General features: G+C 41.2%; 1 protein-coding gene across 3 annotated transcripts in view; it reads right to left on the reverse strand.

The window, feature by feature from the left end:
* The window catches only part of rnf220a (ring finger protein 220a), a 187,725-nt gene extending 170,291 nt beyond the window's left edge, over positions 1–17,434 (reverse strand). For all 3 annotated transcript variants that reach the window (XM_061839343.1, XM_061839342.1, XM_061839341.1), the window contains exon 1: positions 16,765–17,434. In XM_061839343.1, the coding sequence (XP_061695327.1) occupies positions 16,765–17,419 (655 nt within the window). In that variant the 5' untranslated portion in view covers positions 17,420–17,434. The remainder of the gene's footprint in view (positions 1–16,764) is intronic.
* Positions 17,435–20,039: the final 2,605 nt, after the last annotated feature.

The raw sequence follows: 20,039 nt of genomic DNA on the forward strand, positions 1-20,039 counted from the left end.
ACTCCTCGTATACTGACTTCAATGGGTACACACAGTGCACCACATATTGAGTATAATATAATATAATGAATGAAAAAAAAAACAATATCAACTTGATTGAAAAAAAAGATTTTACCAAGATCAGTTCAGATTAACACTACCAGAGCGATAATGATGGAGTAATAACTTAAATATAGGTGTTAGTAATTTACATTGGTGAAGAATTCATTCTTATATTTTGTCACACGAACTCGCCAAATAAGCAAACTATTAGATAACATCTATCTTTCTATTAAGATTGGTCAATGTTAAAAATACTGTATGAGTATTTAAATAATTGGCAGTTGTTGGCATTCAAAATGAAGTAATTGTCTCTGAATTGTTGATACTTGATAATGTTATTTTTTTATTTTTTTTTTTTTACTGTTATATGTCCCAAATGGGCAACATGATGACTCAGCTGGTAAAGCGTTGGCCTCACAGTTCTCAGATCCCGGGTTCAATCCCAGACCCACCTGTGTGGAGTTTGCATGTTCTCGCCGTGCCTCCGTGGGTTTTCTCCGGGCACATCCCACATCCCAAAAACATGCAACATTAATTGGACACTCTATATTGACCCTAGGTGGGATTTTGAGTGTGGCTGTTTGTCTCCATGTGCCCTGCGATTGGCTGGCAACCAGTTCAGGGTGTACCCCGCCTCCTGCTCGTTGACAGCTGGGATAGGCTGCAGCACTTCCCTTGACCCTCGTGAGGATAAACGGCAAAGAAAATGGATGGAAGGATGTCCCAAATGATATGGGTGGATGGCAGGATAGATAGATAGATAGATAGATAGATAGATAGATAGATAGATAGATAGATAGATAGATAGATAGATAGATAGATAGATAGATAGATAGATAGATAGATAGATAGATAGATAGATAGATAGATAGATAGATAGATAGATAGATAGATAGATAGATAGATAGATAGCGCAACTAGGTCCTTTTAAATGTAGCATTTAACATTCTTAATATTACAAAAAAAGTGACACATGTTAAAGCCCGAGTGTCATCCCTATAAAAATTCTAAAATAGATATTGTAATGGAAAAACACATATAACATTATTCACTTTAATGTCTATACGAAAAAATAAATGTGAGCGGAGAGGGCATCATCCATGTGCAAAGTTGCAGAAGTGCCATTCTACGATATCTAAGTGATCGGCATATTGGCTGCGTCCTCCGTCCGTGACGTCACCCGGACATTCGCCAATGAAAACATGCGGTGCACCTTAACTATGAGAGACAAATGTGCCCCTTCTGACACGGAAGCTCTTTTTGAAAAGGAGAACACCACACAACCGAGTGAAGTTACCGCGGCAATATTACACTATTGTTTCGAGCCATATTCAGATGATATGCGATAACGGCTAAACCACATCCCCGTCCGATCCACTTCCGCGACGGAGATGAGCCATCGCGGCTCATCGCAGCTTATGATGGAATCGAGACGTGTTGCTTTAGAGGGTCATTCACAGAAGCCGCGGTACTGAGCAACACAGTCGAGCCGGGGCACTTTATGAGCGCACGTGGCTGAGTTAGGCATTCTCGGCTGGGTTCTTCAGAGCCGCCCCCGTCCGCAAAGCCCGACGCGTAGCCTTCGCAAAAGCAGTGACCGCTGAACGTGGCGCCTCTTCTAATGTGTGGCTGATTTTCGGCGCCATGGTGGCATATAATGGAGCTGAGCCGTGCTGCTTTTAGGGGGATGTTCAAAGCTGCCGCAGTACTTGTTGAACACCGTTGAGCCGAACGAAGGAACAACGAGCTACCTTCCTGGAGGTAAAACTAATGGAAACAAACGAGTCCACTTGGGGGCGCCACTGTCCTTTACGTCACTTCCTGCTTCGTCTCGAAAACAAATCCCTCGAGAGGATTTTCATGGCAGGAGTTACAAAAAGCTGTATATGTCAAAATCATGTTTTGTGGGGAAAAAACACATGGGCCCATATTGGCTGACGTTTTTTCACTAATAACATAATGAAAATCATCCATTTCATGACAGGAGCCCTTTAAATATTTATAGCGATAGTTGGACATACCCTAGGTCATTCTAGAACAAACTATTTCTGGAATAATCAAGTGCTCCTGATGTCATATTTTGATTTCTTAGAGCAAAAGTTTACTTTCCGCTTCATAAATTTTTGATTTCCATTCATTTCCTCCGGATTCATGTTATGATTTTTTTTTTTTTTTTGCAGGCCATTACAAGGCTTGTCGCCCGGGGCCGTGCTCCTCACTCGCCTCTCTTTCTGCCCTTCTGTTTCTCTCTCAGCGCCGAGGCCGTAGATCTCCGTAACAGGCACTATCTGCCGCCCTAAGCCCTAATGAGGCATCATAAGGGGAAGTGTTCGCAGCAGCAGCGCGCTGTCTTTTATTTGCTAAACCATATCTCTTCCTCTCGCTGTTCCCGACTGCCCTCTCCGCATATCTCAATTGCTCCATCAGTCTGCCCCGCTAGCCATATCTCTCTCTCTGTCTCTTTCCCATCCTCTCCCCTTCCCGCTTCCTTGTCGTATTGTGCTTTATCTCTCTTCTCATTCAGCCATTGAGCTCCCCTCTCCCCCTTCTCGGCCGCGTCGACTTGAATCATATCTGGCCGTCTACATATGCTAAAGCCTGTGTAATTACAGCCGCTCTTAAATAAAGACACGCTCCTAAAGCTGTCAACTGGAATCACAGCTAAACAAGGCAGGAGGGGCCTCCCGGCGGCTACAAAGCTGTCATACATAGCTACCAATTTATCACAGTCAAGGATGGGCAGAGAGGGAAGGAAGGTTGTGTTCACGGACTGGCTCAGATAAATCTACCTTTAATTTTCCCAGAAATGTGTGAGGAAAAACAACATTGATGGTGATGTGGGCTAAACTATGCCGGTAAAATTTTAAGGCCTGGTCGCACCAAATCTGGCGTTGTTCGACATGTTTAATTGAAAGGTTTGTATTTTTACAGATTAAAAACAGGAGACCTCTACTTAACGGCCACAAAGCCAGGGATTACACATTCCAATGTGATTGAAACTTGTCTGTACAAAAGTACAAATCTAATACAGATAATAGTTTGGATTGACTATGCAAGTAAAATACTGTAATTACTTACCTCAGTTTACAATGATCAACATAACAAGGGGAATTAAAAAATCTTGGAGTTCTCGGTTGCTTCAATATGATGAATATTGATTGAAAACTTTGTACATTTTGCAACTAAATCTATTTTCCAATGTTATTTGGAGTTCGTGTGTGCCTGCCTCTTGCCCCAAGTCAGCTGAGATAGGCCCGACCTCACAAGTGAATAATGTTAAGTCTTCTTGTGTATTTTTCAGATGTGCAGGAATTGTGAGTAGTACACGTTTATTCTGCTTTAAATACCAGATTATGGGTGAACTTTAATTAATTTCAGGCTTCCTTCAAAGTTTCATTCAATAATCCGTTTTTTAATCATGAAAGATTGCTATGACTCTTAATTAACACAGTATCACATTAGTCCTCATTTCATAATTATTTTTAAATTATTATTATCATGACTTTATGTTTCCCTTCAGTAGTTTCACATGCAAGTATATGAGTGTGTTATAATTCGGCAGCAGTTACAATATGGGAAGAAATAACTAAATGAAAAAGGTTGAAGATGGTTCACAAGATGAATTTTGTTCAAGTTTTGATAGTGTCCCTAAATCTTTCTCCCTTAATCTTACCCAACACTCTGTTCTATCTTACCAAGGCTCCGTTGGCCTTGTCGTCATTTTCTAAAATTGTACTCTGGATTCTTCACAAACATTTTATTTGACATTTGCAGTCCCCCATCTCGCTCCCTATCCTCCTCCAGTCTTCTACCATTTGCCCTCTCTCTTTGGGTCTTGACTTTTGTAATTCATCAGTGCAAGTATGGATTGATCAGCCTCTTATGGCTGAGCGCTATAAGCTGCTGATGTTGCAGGAACCTCCACTGAATAGTGAGCAGCGTGTGTGTGTGTCTAAGAAGCGCAGAGTGAAAGTGAAAAAGACATTTTTAAGATGTTTTAATCGTAGCAGTAACTGGGAAGCAATTGATTGAAGCAGGCCCTTTTTTTGGGAGATGGCAAGCATGTGATGAATGTGAGTGCATGCAGTGCACGCACAGATATACACAAAAACTTACATACACTCACACCGTTGCAAGGACTTAACACTTGTGCATCAAAAAGCTCATGCGGTGATTACAGCAATGCTCTCTAGTCATCAAAAAAACATCCGCAGATGCGCTCCACCTTTGGGGAAATACAAAGTACTTTGTCAGTAATCACTAAGCTCCCCCCATTTGTATTCATTGAGATAGCCTATGATTAATAGCTTTCCACTGCGTTTACGTACATTCGCACACATACATGTAGAAAAGTCGCATCTTCTGATGCGTCATCACTGCTTTACTTCCTGTTCACATTTATCTTTTGTGTTTAGGAAATTAAATATGTATTTTCTTGTTGTATATATTATTTCTATGAATCCCACTTGCATTTGCTCTGTACAGTAATTTATAAATTCATACCAAGATTTATGTCCTAATTACAAAATAAATAAAAGATATTGTATAAATAATTGATATCCTTTGATAATTCATGTACTGTATATGGGGGGGGTCATCAAATGCTCATTTTAAATTTAAGATGGTTGATGAGGATTTTGGAGGAGCTTAACAAAAATCAGTCTCGCCACATTCTGCATTTTTGTAACCCCACCCAACCACTAAAAGCTTTCGTCTTGCAGATGTAAAAAATGTAATTGGTTTTGAGAAGGTGAAACTTTGGTATTCAAGTGTAAGTCATGTGTGGTCAAGATGTTTGCAGGAACACATTGGAGATGACAGAAGAGGAGGTGGAGTGTGGAGGACATGAGGGGAGGGGCAGAAATCCGGGAGGGAAAAGGGGATGAAGGCAATGGAGGAGAGGAAAGAGAGGGTCTAGCGAGTGGAGGAGAGGTGACAAGGCTTTGGGGACAGACAGACATGAATAATTCACCAACACTTGTGATGGATAGATTAGGGGAAAAATGAAGAGGGACAGAGAGAGAGGCAGAAAGGGGGAAGAGGAAGTGGCGAATGAAAGGGGTGGAAGGGGAGGAATAAAATGGGAGAGAGAGAACGAAGAGAAGAAGAAAGCAAGTGAAGGGTGGAGGGGCCACACACTGGAGCTCTTTGATCCTAACAAACCTCTCTCACCCTGACACCAGCATGCCATCTGGGGCCCACACCACGTGCACGTGTGTGCGTGGATACTGAGAGGAAACAAAGAAATCAAGTGGAGATGCTGTGTCCTTTTCATCCAAATGAAGTTGAATTGCATACACGTTAGCGACAAAGAAGATTGCATTAACATTTTGCGCTCTTGTGTTCATTAAATTTGCATCATATCCCCTAATTTGCAAGAGTCGTTTTCTTAATATGCACATGTGACAACTCAATAATTTATTGTGTGTATCGCCATCGAGTGACGGCATCTAAGGTCATTCAAAAGCAAAAGTAAGATGGGGTGGTGTGCATTTGGTAATTTTGCAAACGAGCACAAGCCGCCATGGGAGTGAAGCTCCTAGCCGCTTCAGGACCTGGCCTCGTTGGTGACCAATCCACGGCTGCCTCCTGACCAAGCCTCGGTGGCGACGAGGCCCTGGTCGTCTCACAACCACGGCGTGGGAGGTTCTCGTCCGGAGCAGTTGCCTGCCTCGGCCTGGTTCCTGCTTCGTCGTTTGGTTCCTCACAGAGGTCGTCCACCCGAATTGCTCCGTGGGGACCCTGGTGCTTGGCGTCCGGGTTGTCCTCCTGACCTGTCCACCCGGACGTCTTGCGTTTGGTGGCCTGGATGGCCACCAGACTGGGGTTGGGGGGGGGGGGGCGTGCCCTCCTACGGACCCTCCTTCCGGCCACCCCTGCCTGTGTTAATTATTGTCTGTTTCTTTCATTTAGGCACGTCTGGGAGCCGTGCCTTTGAGGGGGGGGGTTACTGTCATGATCCTGCCGCTCCAGCACGAGCTGTGCGGGTGTCTGCGCAGGTGCGCTGATTGGGAGGTGCACACCTGCGCCTCATGCAGGCTGATTATGCTGTGTATTTATATGACCCCGATCACGACTGGCCGGCTCCAGTTCGTTGAGCTTCATGTCCCGTTCCAGCACTCGTATCCCTGATCGATAACCCGTGTGTACCGACCTTCGCCTGTTCTCTGACCAACCTTGTAAGCCTGACTCCTTTGATACTTCTGCCTCCCTTAATCGTTCTCCTGTGTACCAACTCCTGCCTGTCCGCTCACCTGCTCTCTTCGCCCGGCGTCCCAACTACCGCTGCTGCACCGGACTGCCTGCTCGATCCCCGACCTCGGCATACAATAAACGTTTCTCCTTGAACTACCTTGCGTCGTTCGAGTCCTGCATTTGGGTCCTACCCGCGTTCCGATGGGACGTGACAGTTGTGCAAGGTCAAGACCTTGAATTTTCACGTCTTGATGTGTTAGTCATGCCAAGACATGTGATCTTAAAAATGTAATTAGAACAAAATATTTGTCGATGAAATTTCCCTCAATTATTCAGTACCCATACATCTGACTCAAATTTAACTTGATCCTCATCAAGTGCATCCATCATCACAATCCCCCTTCATCTTTTTTTGACTTTCACATGTCCATTTTTATCCTCCCTCATTTTCTCTTCCTGCAATTGAACCTGACTTTCATTATCACAGCCAACACTTTTCAGCTTATCCCGAGCGCGTAAGTCAGCAGGAGCAGGGTCAGCATGCAGCCTGACCACATTATACTATGGCCCTGCCTTACCGTAGACAACAACCTCACCTTGTCAAAGTCCACCCCGCGCTCCCCCCTCTGACTTGCCCAACGCTCACAAACTGCCATTATCGGTTGGCCAGCGATGAGCTATTATCGGAGACCTTGCACCTGCCTGCCCGCGGTGGGTCCTAAGATGTGACCTGAACAGCATTTCTGACATTGATGCAGAGTCGGTATTATTTTTGTTCATTGCAATTGTTGCCCTTTATTCTAACTGTGTCATAAAATCTGCCCTGGATATTATTATTTAGCATTGTTATTACTTAGGGTCATGTAAAATACAGTATGTCTCCATTGTGGTGCTTTTATTCAAGTTTATGAGCAATTTTATTGTCATTTACCTCAATGTTTTATGCAGAAAAACGTCATTTTAGTTTGTCAATTGGCAGGTAATGGCTTTAAGAATTGGAGAAAAATATGTAGTTTTGCTGAAAGTTACAGCACTCTACAGCATATCTATAATGTCATTTAGCAACAAGATGTTAGACTGGGAACAGCACAGTTCGCAGTTCTCCCTAACATTTATACGACTTTCTAAGTGTTTTCTGTTGGCAGACAAAAATGAGTGGACCGTCTCACTTATTCAGATTGAAAACGTTAAAATTGTGGTACAGAATGCCTGAAACTGAATTGTCATACGTGACAGCGACATGAAAATGAGAAATGTGAAAGTGGTCAACTCTGTCACCTTGTGTTTTATGTTTTAAAAACTCTGATTCAGCATCGCTATTGCGTCAATATCTGAAAAACTATTTAATTGATTATACAATCAAGTATATTTTATCTCCTTTAACAATGTTTCATGAGAACGGATGTGGAGGAGACATCGGGCTGTGTTAAGCACTTGTGCACTTCCACACGCATGCACACACACACACACACAGCCTCCTCTGTTGGGTGTAGAGGAGAATCAATGTCTTTGAATGAGGGTCAGAAGGGTTGTCTGCCCAGGGAGAGCTGACAGATTTGCTCTCTTTTGCTCTGCTAAGCCCCTGCCTTCTTTTAACACCCCCTGACACACACTCGTAGACACAAATATGGCCATCCAGAAAGACACACATCCAGAGAGGGGGTAAATGCAAGTACACTACAAACACACACACACACAGATGTGACACATATCCCACAGGGGAGAATTCCTCGCATTTTGCCGGGGGTGTGTGATATTAGTCGCTCTACATCCAAATGAACCCTGCTGCACACCCTAGCGAACGTGTGTGTTTACCGGGCTAGTGGACTACTGAACAGAATCAATCAACTGGAACACACACAATCACACAAACTTGAAAGAATGAAAAGTGCCACAGGTTTATACCAAGGTGACATGTAACTAGTCTTCTTTCTCCCCCCATTTTTCTTTCCTTTGGTCTTCACTCATGCAACATGGACTCAGCGTAGCATCAGACGTGAGGGTCCGAGCAGAGGCAAACAATTGTTTGTTTCAAAGTATGTGTGTGTCTGTGTGTTCCATATATCCATGTGTTAACATACTAAAGCAGTAATTAGCATTCACTCAAGTATCGAATGACATCAATCAATGAGCTTTTAAAACCAGTCATTTAATAATTACAACCATCAGTGGTCACCTACTGATTCATTATTCCACGGCACCGTCTATCATCTTTTTCCTTCTGTACTATTATGAGTTAGGCCGCCCGATGGAATGACCAGTTAGAGCCTTTGCTTCACGGTTATGAGGCCCAGGGTTCAAATCCCGGCCCCGCCTGTGTGGAGTTTTAATGCTCTCTCCGTGCCTGCACTGATTAACCTTGTGTATGAAATGCACAATACAAAAACATTTGCCTTGCTTTGCTTTGCTTTGTGTGGATTTTCTGTTTCCTCCCAAATCCCAAAAACATGCAATAAGTGGAGACACTAAATTGCCCCAAGTTGTGAATGTGAGTGCGACTGTTGTCTGTCTCCATGTGCCTTGTGATTGGCTGGCAACCAGTTCAGGGTGCACCCTGCCTTATGCCCAATGACAATTGGGATTGGCTCCAGCAATCCCACGACGCTTGTGAGGATGAGAGGCTCAGAAAATGGATGGATGGATGTTATGAAGTAAGGCCCCACTGATCAAGATTTTTTTTATACTGATTTTGATATTTCACGTAGCAAATTTATGATCACTATTATTACTACTTATTGCTATTAATCGAAAGACTAATAAAAAAACACATATAATGAATACAATGAGTTAATTTGGGGCCTTTATTGCTCACAACAAAATATTAAATGAATTACTGGCAAAACATTTGACTATTTCAGAAATACTTTGCTCATTAATATCTCAATTTGTTTCACTCAACAATACTGAGGAATATTTGTAAAAATTGACTGCTTTCTTTTCAATTTTCTTTAATGTTGCATTGCAATTATGCCTAAATCCAAAACATAGGAAATAGGAATGTGTGTCGATGGCATCATACCATTGAGATTTGAGATGGGCAATGGTGGCGGTGCAGGAAACAAAAAAGAAGAGCTGGAATTAAGGTTAATGAAAAACAACTTCACAATTGAATACCTAATTTGAAAATAGGAATTAGGATCTGTGAACAACTGAAGTAAAATGGGATTTTTTTTTATCTGTTAGTCTCACTTTCTGCTTTGATGCTCAGATTTGAGAATTTAAACAGAAAACGTCTCTTTTTTTATTACAGATGTTAAGCAATAGTTAATCCAGATGATCAGTTTTACTGCAATAGTTACATACATAATGTTCAAACATTCATCATTTACTGTAGTATATTATTCCGTCATGTATTGTTTTTTCTTATCTGAGGTTGATTGTAATTATGTATAATTAGAATCAAAGAAAACACAGGAATGGGAAAAATGAAAATAAATAAAAAAAACAATTTGATAAATTAGGCTTTCAGTAAAGATGATAAATTCCAGTACATGATTACACTAGAATTCAGATTGAACATTTTACTTACATTTTGTCCTTGTTTAACAAATGGAAATGCAAAACCTGCACCTACCTTTGCTTTGATACTGTACAAACAAAAACAACAACAAGGGAAAGAAACCACAAAATGACCAAAAAAAACTCCCAGAAGCCTGTGCAGTCAGATTGTTTCTCATGACCTTGACTCTGCAATCACTTTCACTCAATGAAAATGAAGTCCAGCTAACAGCTACAGGATCTGAATATGAGCTAAGTTGCACATCATAAAGGTGCACTGGTGTGTTTTTGTGCATCCTGTATTGCCGAGCATGTGTGTGTGTGCATGCGTGCATGTGTGGCACGGATGCACAATTACCAAGCAGGCGCGAATCGATAGGTGCCTGCTGACAGATGGATTAGCACGGTAAACAGATGATACACACACCGCTAAATTATTCATCTGCTGAACGGTGGGCTGGGATTCCTCACACAGCCAGTGACGGGGGAGAAGAGGAGCAAGAGGAGGGGGGGGATGGAAGGATGGAGCAAGTTAGAAGAGTAAAAAAGGATGAGGGGATTGCTTTAGTCCTTTGAGATTTCCACAAACACTATGAAAGCTTGGACTCGACCCTGTGACTGTTTAAGGACCGTGTGTTTGCTACTGTTCCGCAGGCCCAAACTTCCCTCGGTTAGAAATTTTAGGTATGGCGCCCCACTACAAGGTCAACAATCACATGAGCAAACGGCGACACACTCATCCTCAAATTTATCCCTGTCTTTTCCTCAAGTGCGGGCAAATCCGTGATCATTGGCTGTTCACGCCTTTAACAATGCCTGCACCACGAATGCAATTTTACACGCGTACAAGTGCAACGAGAGAATCGGCTGGATAAACCTGACAATGCCGTGCAAACAATATTTTATTGAACATTTGTATTTTACACATAGGGAAGGTTTCAAATACAGCACTTACGATGCGATTTACATGAAAAACGTTGTGAAAATAACTTTGAGCTGCTCCATAAGATGAACATTGAAATGCAGAACAACTGTGGCAACTGCTACGGATAAGCAATGTAATATGGTGCATCATATTGGATAACCTTATGAATACCTTCCACGACTGAATGTTAACAATACAATTCATGGTTCATTCACTCAGAAAAAATAGTTTTTCAAAATGCCCCTCCTAATTTGAACGTAGCAGAGAATCCTGGATGCATATTCCCTCCACCTTTCATAGTTTGGTGAAATCCTGTTAACAAACAAAATAGTGCTGGAAACATAACGTAATAAACGTAGGGAAACTTTTTCAGTCTTTTTCTACTTAGTCTCATCCCCGCAGAGCACCAAACTACTTCAGATTCCTGTGCAAATCATTTCAGCAAGCACACATTCTAGCATGCATATGAAAGATTCAATATTGATTTCTTTCACCCTTTCAAAGGGGACTTTGGGGGTTTTATGCGGCACACGCTAATTAATATTGCAATTTTGAGTTCATGAGTAGACACATACATATTGCAGATTTATATTTTTTGAAATATACATTTCAATCCACATTTAAAATTTTGCATCCAAAAGCAACAGGTGCACTGGGTTTAGCAGTGCTTGTAATATATAAATGAGCAAAGCATGCATCTGTGTGTGAACTTATGGTCCACCGCAGCTTTGTGAACAGACCGTGCGGTAAGGAAAACTAAACAATCTTGAAACCACAGCTCCCTCCTCACTCACACACACACACACACACACACACACACATGCACACACAAACTGTTCACTCGCATCATGGCTACCATCAGCAGGAACCAATCAGATTTGATGAATAATTCAATATTAAAGAGGGTGTGACCAGGACAGGGAGGGGGAAGGCCCCTCTGCCAAGGCAGAGGGCCTTTTTGGAAACTGTATGTGTGTGTGTGTGTTTGTGTGTGCGTGAAAGTGACAGAAGAGGGGAAGAGAGGGGGGGATACGGTCACACTAGACTGCATCCACAAACTGGCTGCAGATTAGATTACTGAAAAAGAGAGGAGGGGAGTGGTGTGCAGAGGAAGTGAAAGGGATATAAGGACAAAAATGGAGGGAGGAGTGATGGAGAAAAATAAAAAGATGCACAAGAGGTGGGAAGGAAAAGCTGACAAAATGAAGGAATCTTTGAAATTATCTGCATATGGGGATCTGTGAATACCACAAGTCACTGCAGACCAGGAGTGTTTGCAAAAGAGGATCAATAACTTTTTTAGTACTTGTGAATCCGTTTTTTTTTTATTGGGAGAGGGATAATGTTGCAGTTGTGCAGTATGTTTGTGTGTGTTTGTGCTTTCTCTTACAAGGCGTGGTCCGGCTAAATTTGCATGTGAATTGTTAATGTAGCATCAGATCATTTTGATCAACACAAAATGGTTAGTGATTTTTTTTTATTTTACATTGACAATGGACAGTGGTACGTAGAGATACCAGTGACCTATCACACGAGGGGTTAAATGGTGGCAGTAAAGAGCATTTTTAGAAATGGTGAACATTCATTAAAAAAGAGAAGTTTCAAGCATTTATTGCTCCCAGTACAAGTTAATGATGAAACTAATAATCAAATGAAGACCATTACATAGTGTTCCAATCACAGCTTAATCTTGGGGAAGGACTAAACAAATGGAAAAAGCCATTTTCAGACAAACACCATCGACAATGTTGTTTTTTTCTAACCCTTTGCAAAACTGCTATTTGGTGCTATATGGTGGAAAAGGGATATATTCTTCATCCTTGGTAAAAAAAAAAAAAAGTAATGACATTACAGCAATTTACTGAGTGGGAGAACAGCAGAATAATAATTATGTTCTTCTTTGTATGTTTACAGACTGTATTATACAGAACTGGCTTCTACCCTATTTTTTTAGTAAGTACAATGGTATAAGATATTTTTTTCGCTCAAAAATAAAAAAATAAAAAAAAGAATGTTGTGGCCATTAATTTAAATGGGGGAAAGAAGAGTTGAGATGAATGTTTTGACTTAACGACATGGACAGAATGTCAAGGCACCACAGAGTGTGTGTATATTAGGACTAGGAAGAATTCACCGCCCCCCCCCCAAAAAATTGCATGGAATTCCAATTTTTGCATTAATTTGGAAGTGAATGAACTCATCTGTCTCATTCAGAGAGTAGCTGGAATGAACGAGGTCATCCACATCTATCTATAGTATAAACTAGTACTAAGATAGATAGATAGATAGATAGATAGATAGATAGATAGATAGATAGATAGATAGATAGATAGATAGATAGATAGATAGATAGATAGATAGATAGATAGATAGATAGATAGATAGATAGATAGATAGATAGATAGATAGATAGATAGATAGATAGATAGATAGATAGATAGATAGCAATATATGCTTTTAGACAATTTAATTTAGGAAAACAAGCACGTGCACATATACATGCATGTGCATCAATCACATATGTATACAAGTAAAAGACACACATGCGGTAGTTTTCTGTCTTCAAACAGAGTGGCCAGGACAACAAAAGAATCAACAGGAAGGGGCTAATCCTTAAGACAAACCATCATTGCAACGGTGACCACAGGACTCACAACAACTAACACACACATGAACACACACACTGACGTACACACTCTGTGGTGCTCTGCTATACTTGCTTGCACTTACCACACAGACAGAGCTCAAGGGAAGGATGGGTTGTTGTCAAGAACAATTGAAGGGCTATTGAGTGTACATCAGTTATTTTAAAGTGACCGAGTTTGCAGTGTTGATATTATGAGAGCACTGCCATCCATGCTATTGGACTAACATGAGACCCAAAACCACCACTATAAGTAGACCAGGTTGGGTGGGTATGGATGGATGTGTGTGGCACACAGTGGGGGACTGACAGGGAGGCAACAAGAGAGGACAAGGCTTTTAACATGTGGCTCAGGACTGTCAGGAAGACACACACACACGCTCACTCTCACACACTGCGGTAGGCAGGCGATTCCCAGTCCTAATTATTAGAACACTCTTACTTAACTTAACCCTGCCACTGGACCGTGACAGGCAGAGATAGAGGGGGAGGGCTGCCAAGGTGGAGGGTGACAGATTTTTGTGAAGACAAGAGGAAGGATGAGCATTTCTGTCTCCCTGAGAGATTTTTTTTAACCTATTATGCACCACAGCAAGGGAAAAAAAATAGAGGACAGATAAATACATGGAGCAAAAGTAGGAGAAAGTGTGAAAACTATAACATGTCTTGTTATTGAAATCACTAAATAAACATAAAAATTAACTTTAATTAACTTTTCATCATATACAAACTTTGTGCTTCAAGACTGCAAAAACCAAACCAACAACTGTTATCTGTGGACATGTAGAAACAAGAAAATAAACAAAGAAGCAATGAAACATAAAAGGCAAAGAGGAGAATGAAAAGTAGACCTTGTTCCACTTTGAACTGCATATGATGAGAGAATGTTTGTCACATGTTGATGGCAAAACGATGACACGTTTCAAGCAACACGCTGATGCGCCACAGTATATGATCAATATGACACTAGATCCAGCTAAATCCATCATTTCTGGATTGGATGTTCTGATATCTACCTTTGTATGTACTGTATGTACATCATTCTTTTTATTCAACAACCTAATAATTGATCCCTTTCATTTTGCCGCAGTGGTGGGAAACATTGGAGCATTCTTTTGCACCCTAATTTTCTCAGACCTGATTTTTTAAGTAATATGAGAAAGTGAAAAGATCAGTGAGCCAGGTTTTGCAGGGTCAATCAATTAGGTTCATTCTGCATCTAACTACCTTGTATGTGGTGAGCCAAGGAAAATGAAACTGATCAGACTTGGAACAATACATTGAGGAAAGATAGAGAGCTTGTAGAAGAGCCAAGATAAAACAAAGACGACAGCAAACGTTGAATACCGAGGCAATTGTCTCGTGCAACATGAATATGTACAAAAACACAATACTTGCTGCAAGAAAATGAATGTGCCAAGGTCGTCTCTGTTAACATTCCAGTAATTCCAATTGCATACAGGTCCTGTCACTTTTCTTAATTCTTTTTTTGATCCAATCCGATTTGCATTAAACCATTGAACTAAGTAAAGTAAGAGGACTTATATTAATATGATATGTTTTTGTCCTAAAAGACATGATGTGGCCTTTATGTGCAGGTTTAGTGGGTGATAGGTTCACAGGTTTATTTAACAGTCAACGTGTCTGCATGAGCATAGGGGGGATTTGGGAAGGCTTTGCATAGCACTGGCACATGTTCCCTGAAGAATTTTGCTCAGAGATGACAGACATGCATACAGAGAACGCTGAGATATACTACTTTTCAAGTTGTTGTATTAGAATATCTGGTTATCAGTAAAGAGGATTCCTCACATGCTTTGGATTATGTGTGATGAGAGATGATTCTTGCTATAATCACATTGAGGAATGAATGCAGGAGTGGAAATGAAGTAAACTGTTCCAATAAATCTTCAGTAATGCAAATTTAACATATTTTATTTCAGTTTTTTTCCCCATCGAGCACTGCAGTTTGATGATTCAGTATGATATGGTAGTATGGTACCAAACTTACTATTGTGTAGATTTTGAAAACACTTCCAATGGGTTCACAACCATCATGATATTGTGCTGATTGGGTAACAGAAAATTGATCCTTTGTCAAAGTAAACCAATATTTAGCTTGTTGTCTTGTAAGAAATTCCTAAAAGAAGGAACGTGAAATGTTTGGTGCTTCTTTTTTGTTCACCATGAGGCTACTTTATGTTGTATTGTTATGTTATGTTATGTAGCAGCAGACATTGCCTTCAAACTTTTATTTTACTGCTTCCAACCTCATGGGATTGTGCTGAAGCGTTGTTTGTTCCTTACGCGTCTATATGCGACGACCAGAACCAGTCAAGTAGAAGCCATGATTTTTTGCTGTGAGCAGAGCTTCCACACATCCAATTGCATTAGGAGCCTACAGTGAAGGTGGAGGCCACTTGTGCCAGGACTTAACCTGATTAGATTGGGATTCAGCCTTTCCAAAAGACAGCAAAAACAACATTTTCCACCGTACGAGATGCTCCAAATTTTCAGTGTTAATGTTGAACAGTATCACTTTTTTGCAAATGTACAGCAGATCTGCCTCTTATGGAACGTTAGACAAATGAATGCTCAAAAAAATAAGTGAAATCTGTCTGGTGGTTTTGTGCACTTTGCACCAGGTGAGGCATTTAGGTGTGATTTACTGAAAGCTGAACACTCATTCCTTCAGAGCTCTAGTTCCTGCCTAAATTTCCCTTGCATGGTTTGTTTTTATCGGATTAGCCTCAGGTCGTCCGTTTAGTCTGTCATTTATTAATTCAAGGATTCATCCCACTAAAACACGTCATCTTAACATCTGAGATGATGGTTGAGTGGAGGATGAAGATGAAGATTAAAAATAGCAAAATAAGCAATATCAGGACGAATATGAACAAGCAGTAATATGAGACGGATACAATGTGACCCGTAAAATTATTCACAATAACTACATCGACAACAGGTAATTTGCCTCAGAGATCCGATATAGCTTGTAGACGACAAGATGACTTCTTTGCCAAAGGCTGTTTGTGTTTTTGTGATTGGAACTCTTCCTTCTCTTTTCCATCACACTCACACATGCACCAACATGCACACACACGCGCACATATGCAGCATGCAGAGTGCAAGAGTTCCAAATGGCAGCCCCTCCCACAGAGAATGCTAATGTGACTAGTGGAGCTTGTGGGCTTGTGAAACAAGGATTGGATGAGCCAAGAGAGGCGATGACAAGAAAACATAGATGGGATTGTTTATTGGGGTGTGTGAAGCAAGTGTGTAAAATTCTATTGCAAGTTGCTCTTTTTAATTAAAGGTCCTGAAATGGATATGGTTACATGACTTTTTTTTTTTGGGGGGGGGGGATCAAAAGAGATCAAAAAGTCAAACCCTTCATCTGTTTTTGTTATCACTGTGTATGCTACAAAGGGATACAGAGGAGATATAAATGAGTACTTACAGTGCTCAATACGGTCCTCTGGGCTGGAGGAAGTCTCTCGGTCTGAAAGAAGGCCAGAGACAGCAAAGATCTTCTTTCCACTGTCTTCTACGGCCTTCAAGGCGCTGCTGGGTGAGCTCCCGGGTGGGATCTGGGCACCACCAAAGTCATATTCTTTGCCCTCAGCATCAGAGTAACGGAGGTGGGGAGACGCTTCTGCATCCATGCAGCCTTTGAGGCGCTTGGCTGGAGTGAAAGCAGACTGATAGCCACCTGGTGCTCCATCTCGATCCTCAGGAGGAGAAGCGAAAGGCCTGAAAGCCCCAACACCGCTGTGATTCAGCATGCTGATTGGTGAGCAGTCGAGGTTAGGTGGAGCAAACTGATGATGGAGGTGGAGGAGGGATGGAGGAAAGTCTCTGTTGGGAAAACCTGGTGGGACTGCACCTTGACGGTGGTACATTGATGCAAAGGTGTATGAACCATTGTTAAATGGCAAGTGAACATCTTTCTCAACAGACACTGGCACACCAAATGGGCGTGGTTGCTGACAAGGAATAGAAACATCACGAGAAGCTTCAGCAGTGGAGGCCAGGACCATGAGGGCTGGGGAGGCCAGGGGATTTGGCAAGTAGGAGGAGCTCTCCATCTTGAATGCAGCTCTGTGGAGGTCCATGTCTAAATTGATGTTATTTGTTGAGAAGATTTTAGGAGGAAGAGGAGGAACTGACTCCTCCTCAGAGAAACTGAACACAGGGTGTTTGAAAAGGGTCTCGAATAATAGTTGTGAGTTGTTCGCCAATTGCCTATCTGACTCAGATGGCGTTTTTAGTACATTTCTTTGCAGCAGTACTGAGGTTAAGAACAGATTTTCTGTGGCAGGGATGTTCTGCTCTTTGGTTTATTCTGTTCAGTTGAAACTGAAATTTCAGCCCCTTAAATGGAAAGTCTGTCGGACGAGTTCAGAAAGCCGAAGCGTTGTTGAAGGATGTTACAGTAGGTTCCTCATCTTCCTTTGATCAAACTGTAAAGAGACAAAATCAAAAAATGAAATCATAGCAATGTCCTGCCTACTCCATCAATGTAGTGTATCGTAAAAAAAAAATCATGGAAACTATCTACTGAAAGTACTCAATTTGCTTTTATTGTTAGCATTGTGTCCAAAAAGTGTCTTCCTTATGTCAGAGCCTGGAAACCCCAACACTAACTAATTGCTGCCGCCAGTTTTTGTCTCTTATTCCCACTCCCTTTAGAAAAAGTTAATACATCACATCTCTTTTCTTTGTTTCCCTCCAGCTCTTCCCAATTGCCTCCTCCTTGTCCTCTATTCAGCAGATCAATCCACCCCCCTTCTCAGAATCCTCATCTCCTCTCATCCTTCAAGCAGTATTTCTCCTCTCTCTGCCATCTTCGATCACAGTGTAAGCCGCTTATTTTTGCCATCTCACAGATCTTATTGGACCAGAACCACTTGTGTCAAGATAAGGGCACACGTATTTTTTTGCCCACCCACATACCCACACAAATATCTGATAAGAACATGAGGTTCAACGCACCAAAAAAAGTATATACCATAAACTTTCATGCTATTCGTCACTCTGTACCATCTTCTAATTTGACATATTTTTTTTGCTATGTGACCTCCCTTTTCCATTTGTCCTAGAATTCTCATCTCTTCCGATTGATCCTTCGCACCCTCTTTCCCTAACTCTCTTCTCCCTCGGGTGATTCAGATGGGTGATATCATATCAGACCCCTCCATCTGCCATCCATAAGCCAGAGGAAATCTGACTGAGTGAATAAATTAGCTGTACTTGACCCCACGACCCCAGCACCCGTGGCATCAGGCTAGAGTTCTTCCTCTCGGGGATTAGATCAGAGTGTGTGATTGGTCAAGTTGGCATTAGCAGAAAGACAGCCAATGAAACAATAAAAAAACATTTGAGATGTTTATCCCCAAAGGGGAAATTGAAGGCGCATAGTATGCTAAGCATCCACAATGCTAAGATATTACATTACAGGAAGACTTTGCAACTTTACAGGGATTCAAAGGTTATTTGCTAGGCAATCGAATACAAAACCTGATCTTGGCCTTGGCACACTTGCCTCCTTCAAACAAGAAGAAACATGCAGATGGCCAGGGTAAACAGAGAGGAAAGGCCAGTGTGTTACATTACCGCAAATGTAAAGAAAGCTGGTGAAGTGGTCAGAAAAGTTGACGCTAACACACCTTTGATTCGACTGATGCCATTTTGTCTCATTTTGCATATCCTTCCCCCACATTTCTAATTCATTTTAAATCACCATACTATAATTCGCACCTTTGTCAAACAAATAGCTCTCTCTATCACATTCCTATCAGTTTCCAACCTGTTTTCATTTTTTGTCAGGTGCACCCACGAGCTTACTGTGTAAACTTTAGAGTAGCAAGTGTTGATTAGAGGACAAACAAGATGGGTATTTAATCTTTATCATCATTTTACTACAGGGAGGAGTAATCATCAGAGATTTTTGCACCGACCATAACAGAAGCGGGGAAATGAAACGGAATTAAAAGCTTTGAGACGTTAGGAATCATTTTGCGGAAATACACCATATTTTAAAGGAGGTCAAACAAATATGTATATGTTCCTAGGTATGTTTCTTGTTAATGTTTTAAAACTCTATACACACTTAAGTGTTCCTGAACCCCTCACCGGTAAACAGTGATTATGATTACAAACACATATATGGTGCATTTCCTCAAAATCACAATTCAAGCACAATTACAGGCAACGCATGCACATAACGTCAGTCAGTGCCACTTACAATCCCATTTGCCACTGAGGGAATATCAGACACTCATTGTATGACACCAGCTATATGCATTTTATAATGGAAAATGTCACAGGGGAACATTTACCACACTTGCATAATTTGATTACTGTGTACAAGGATGATACAGCTGTTGCTGTGATATTCCACTCAGGGGGTGATGAGGGGGAGGCAATTTGTGTCAAACGTGTATTTAAAATGATATTTTACCAATGGAGAAATTGTTCTGTCAAGTTGATGCACTTTGACCTCATCAAAAGAAATTACAAACATCAAGTCAGAGAGGTAGCAGATAGTATTGGTGATACAACTTTGGTTATAAACATTTATACAATTACTTAAAATAATTGTACTGTAGAATGTTACTTGCTTGTTGAACATAGAAACACAAATTATGGATTTAGGCATACTTGTATGTTGCAACTCTTGATAGATACAACACGTTTTTGTTAGGGCTTTGCGCTTGGTTTTGATGAACGCAG

The sequence above is a fragment of the Syngnathoides biaculeatus genome, chromosome 13 (assembly GCF_019802595.1).
Source record: "Syngnathoides biaculeatus isolate LvHL_M chromosome 13, ASM1980259v1, whole genome shotgun sequence".
Classification (NCBI taxonomy): domain Eukaryota; kingdom Metazoa; phylum Chordata; class Actinopteri; order Syngnathiformes; family Syngnathidae; genus Syngnathoides; species Syngnathoides biaculeatus.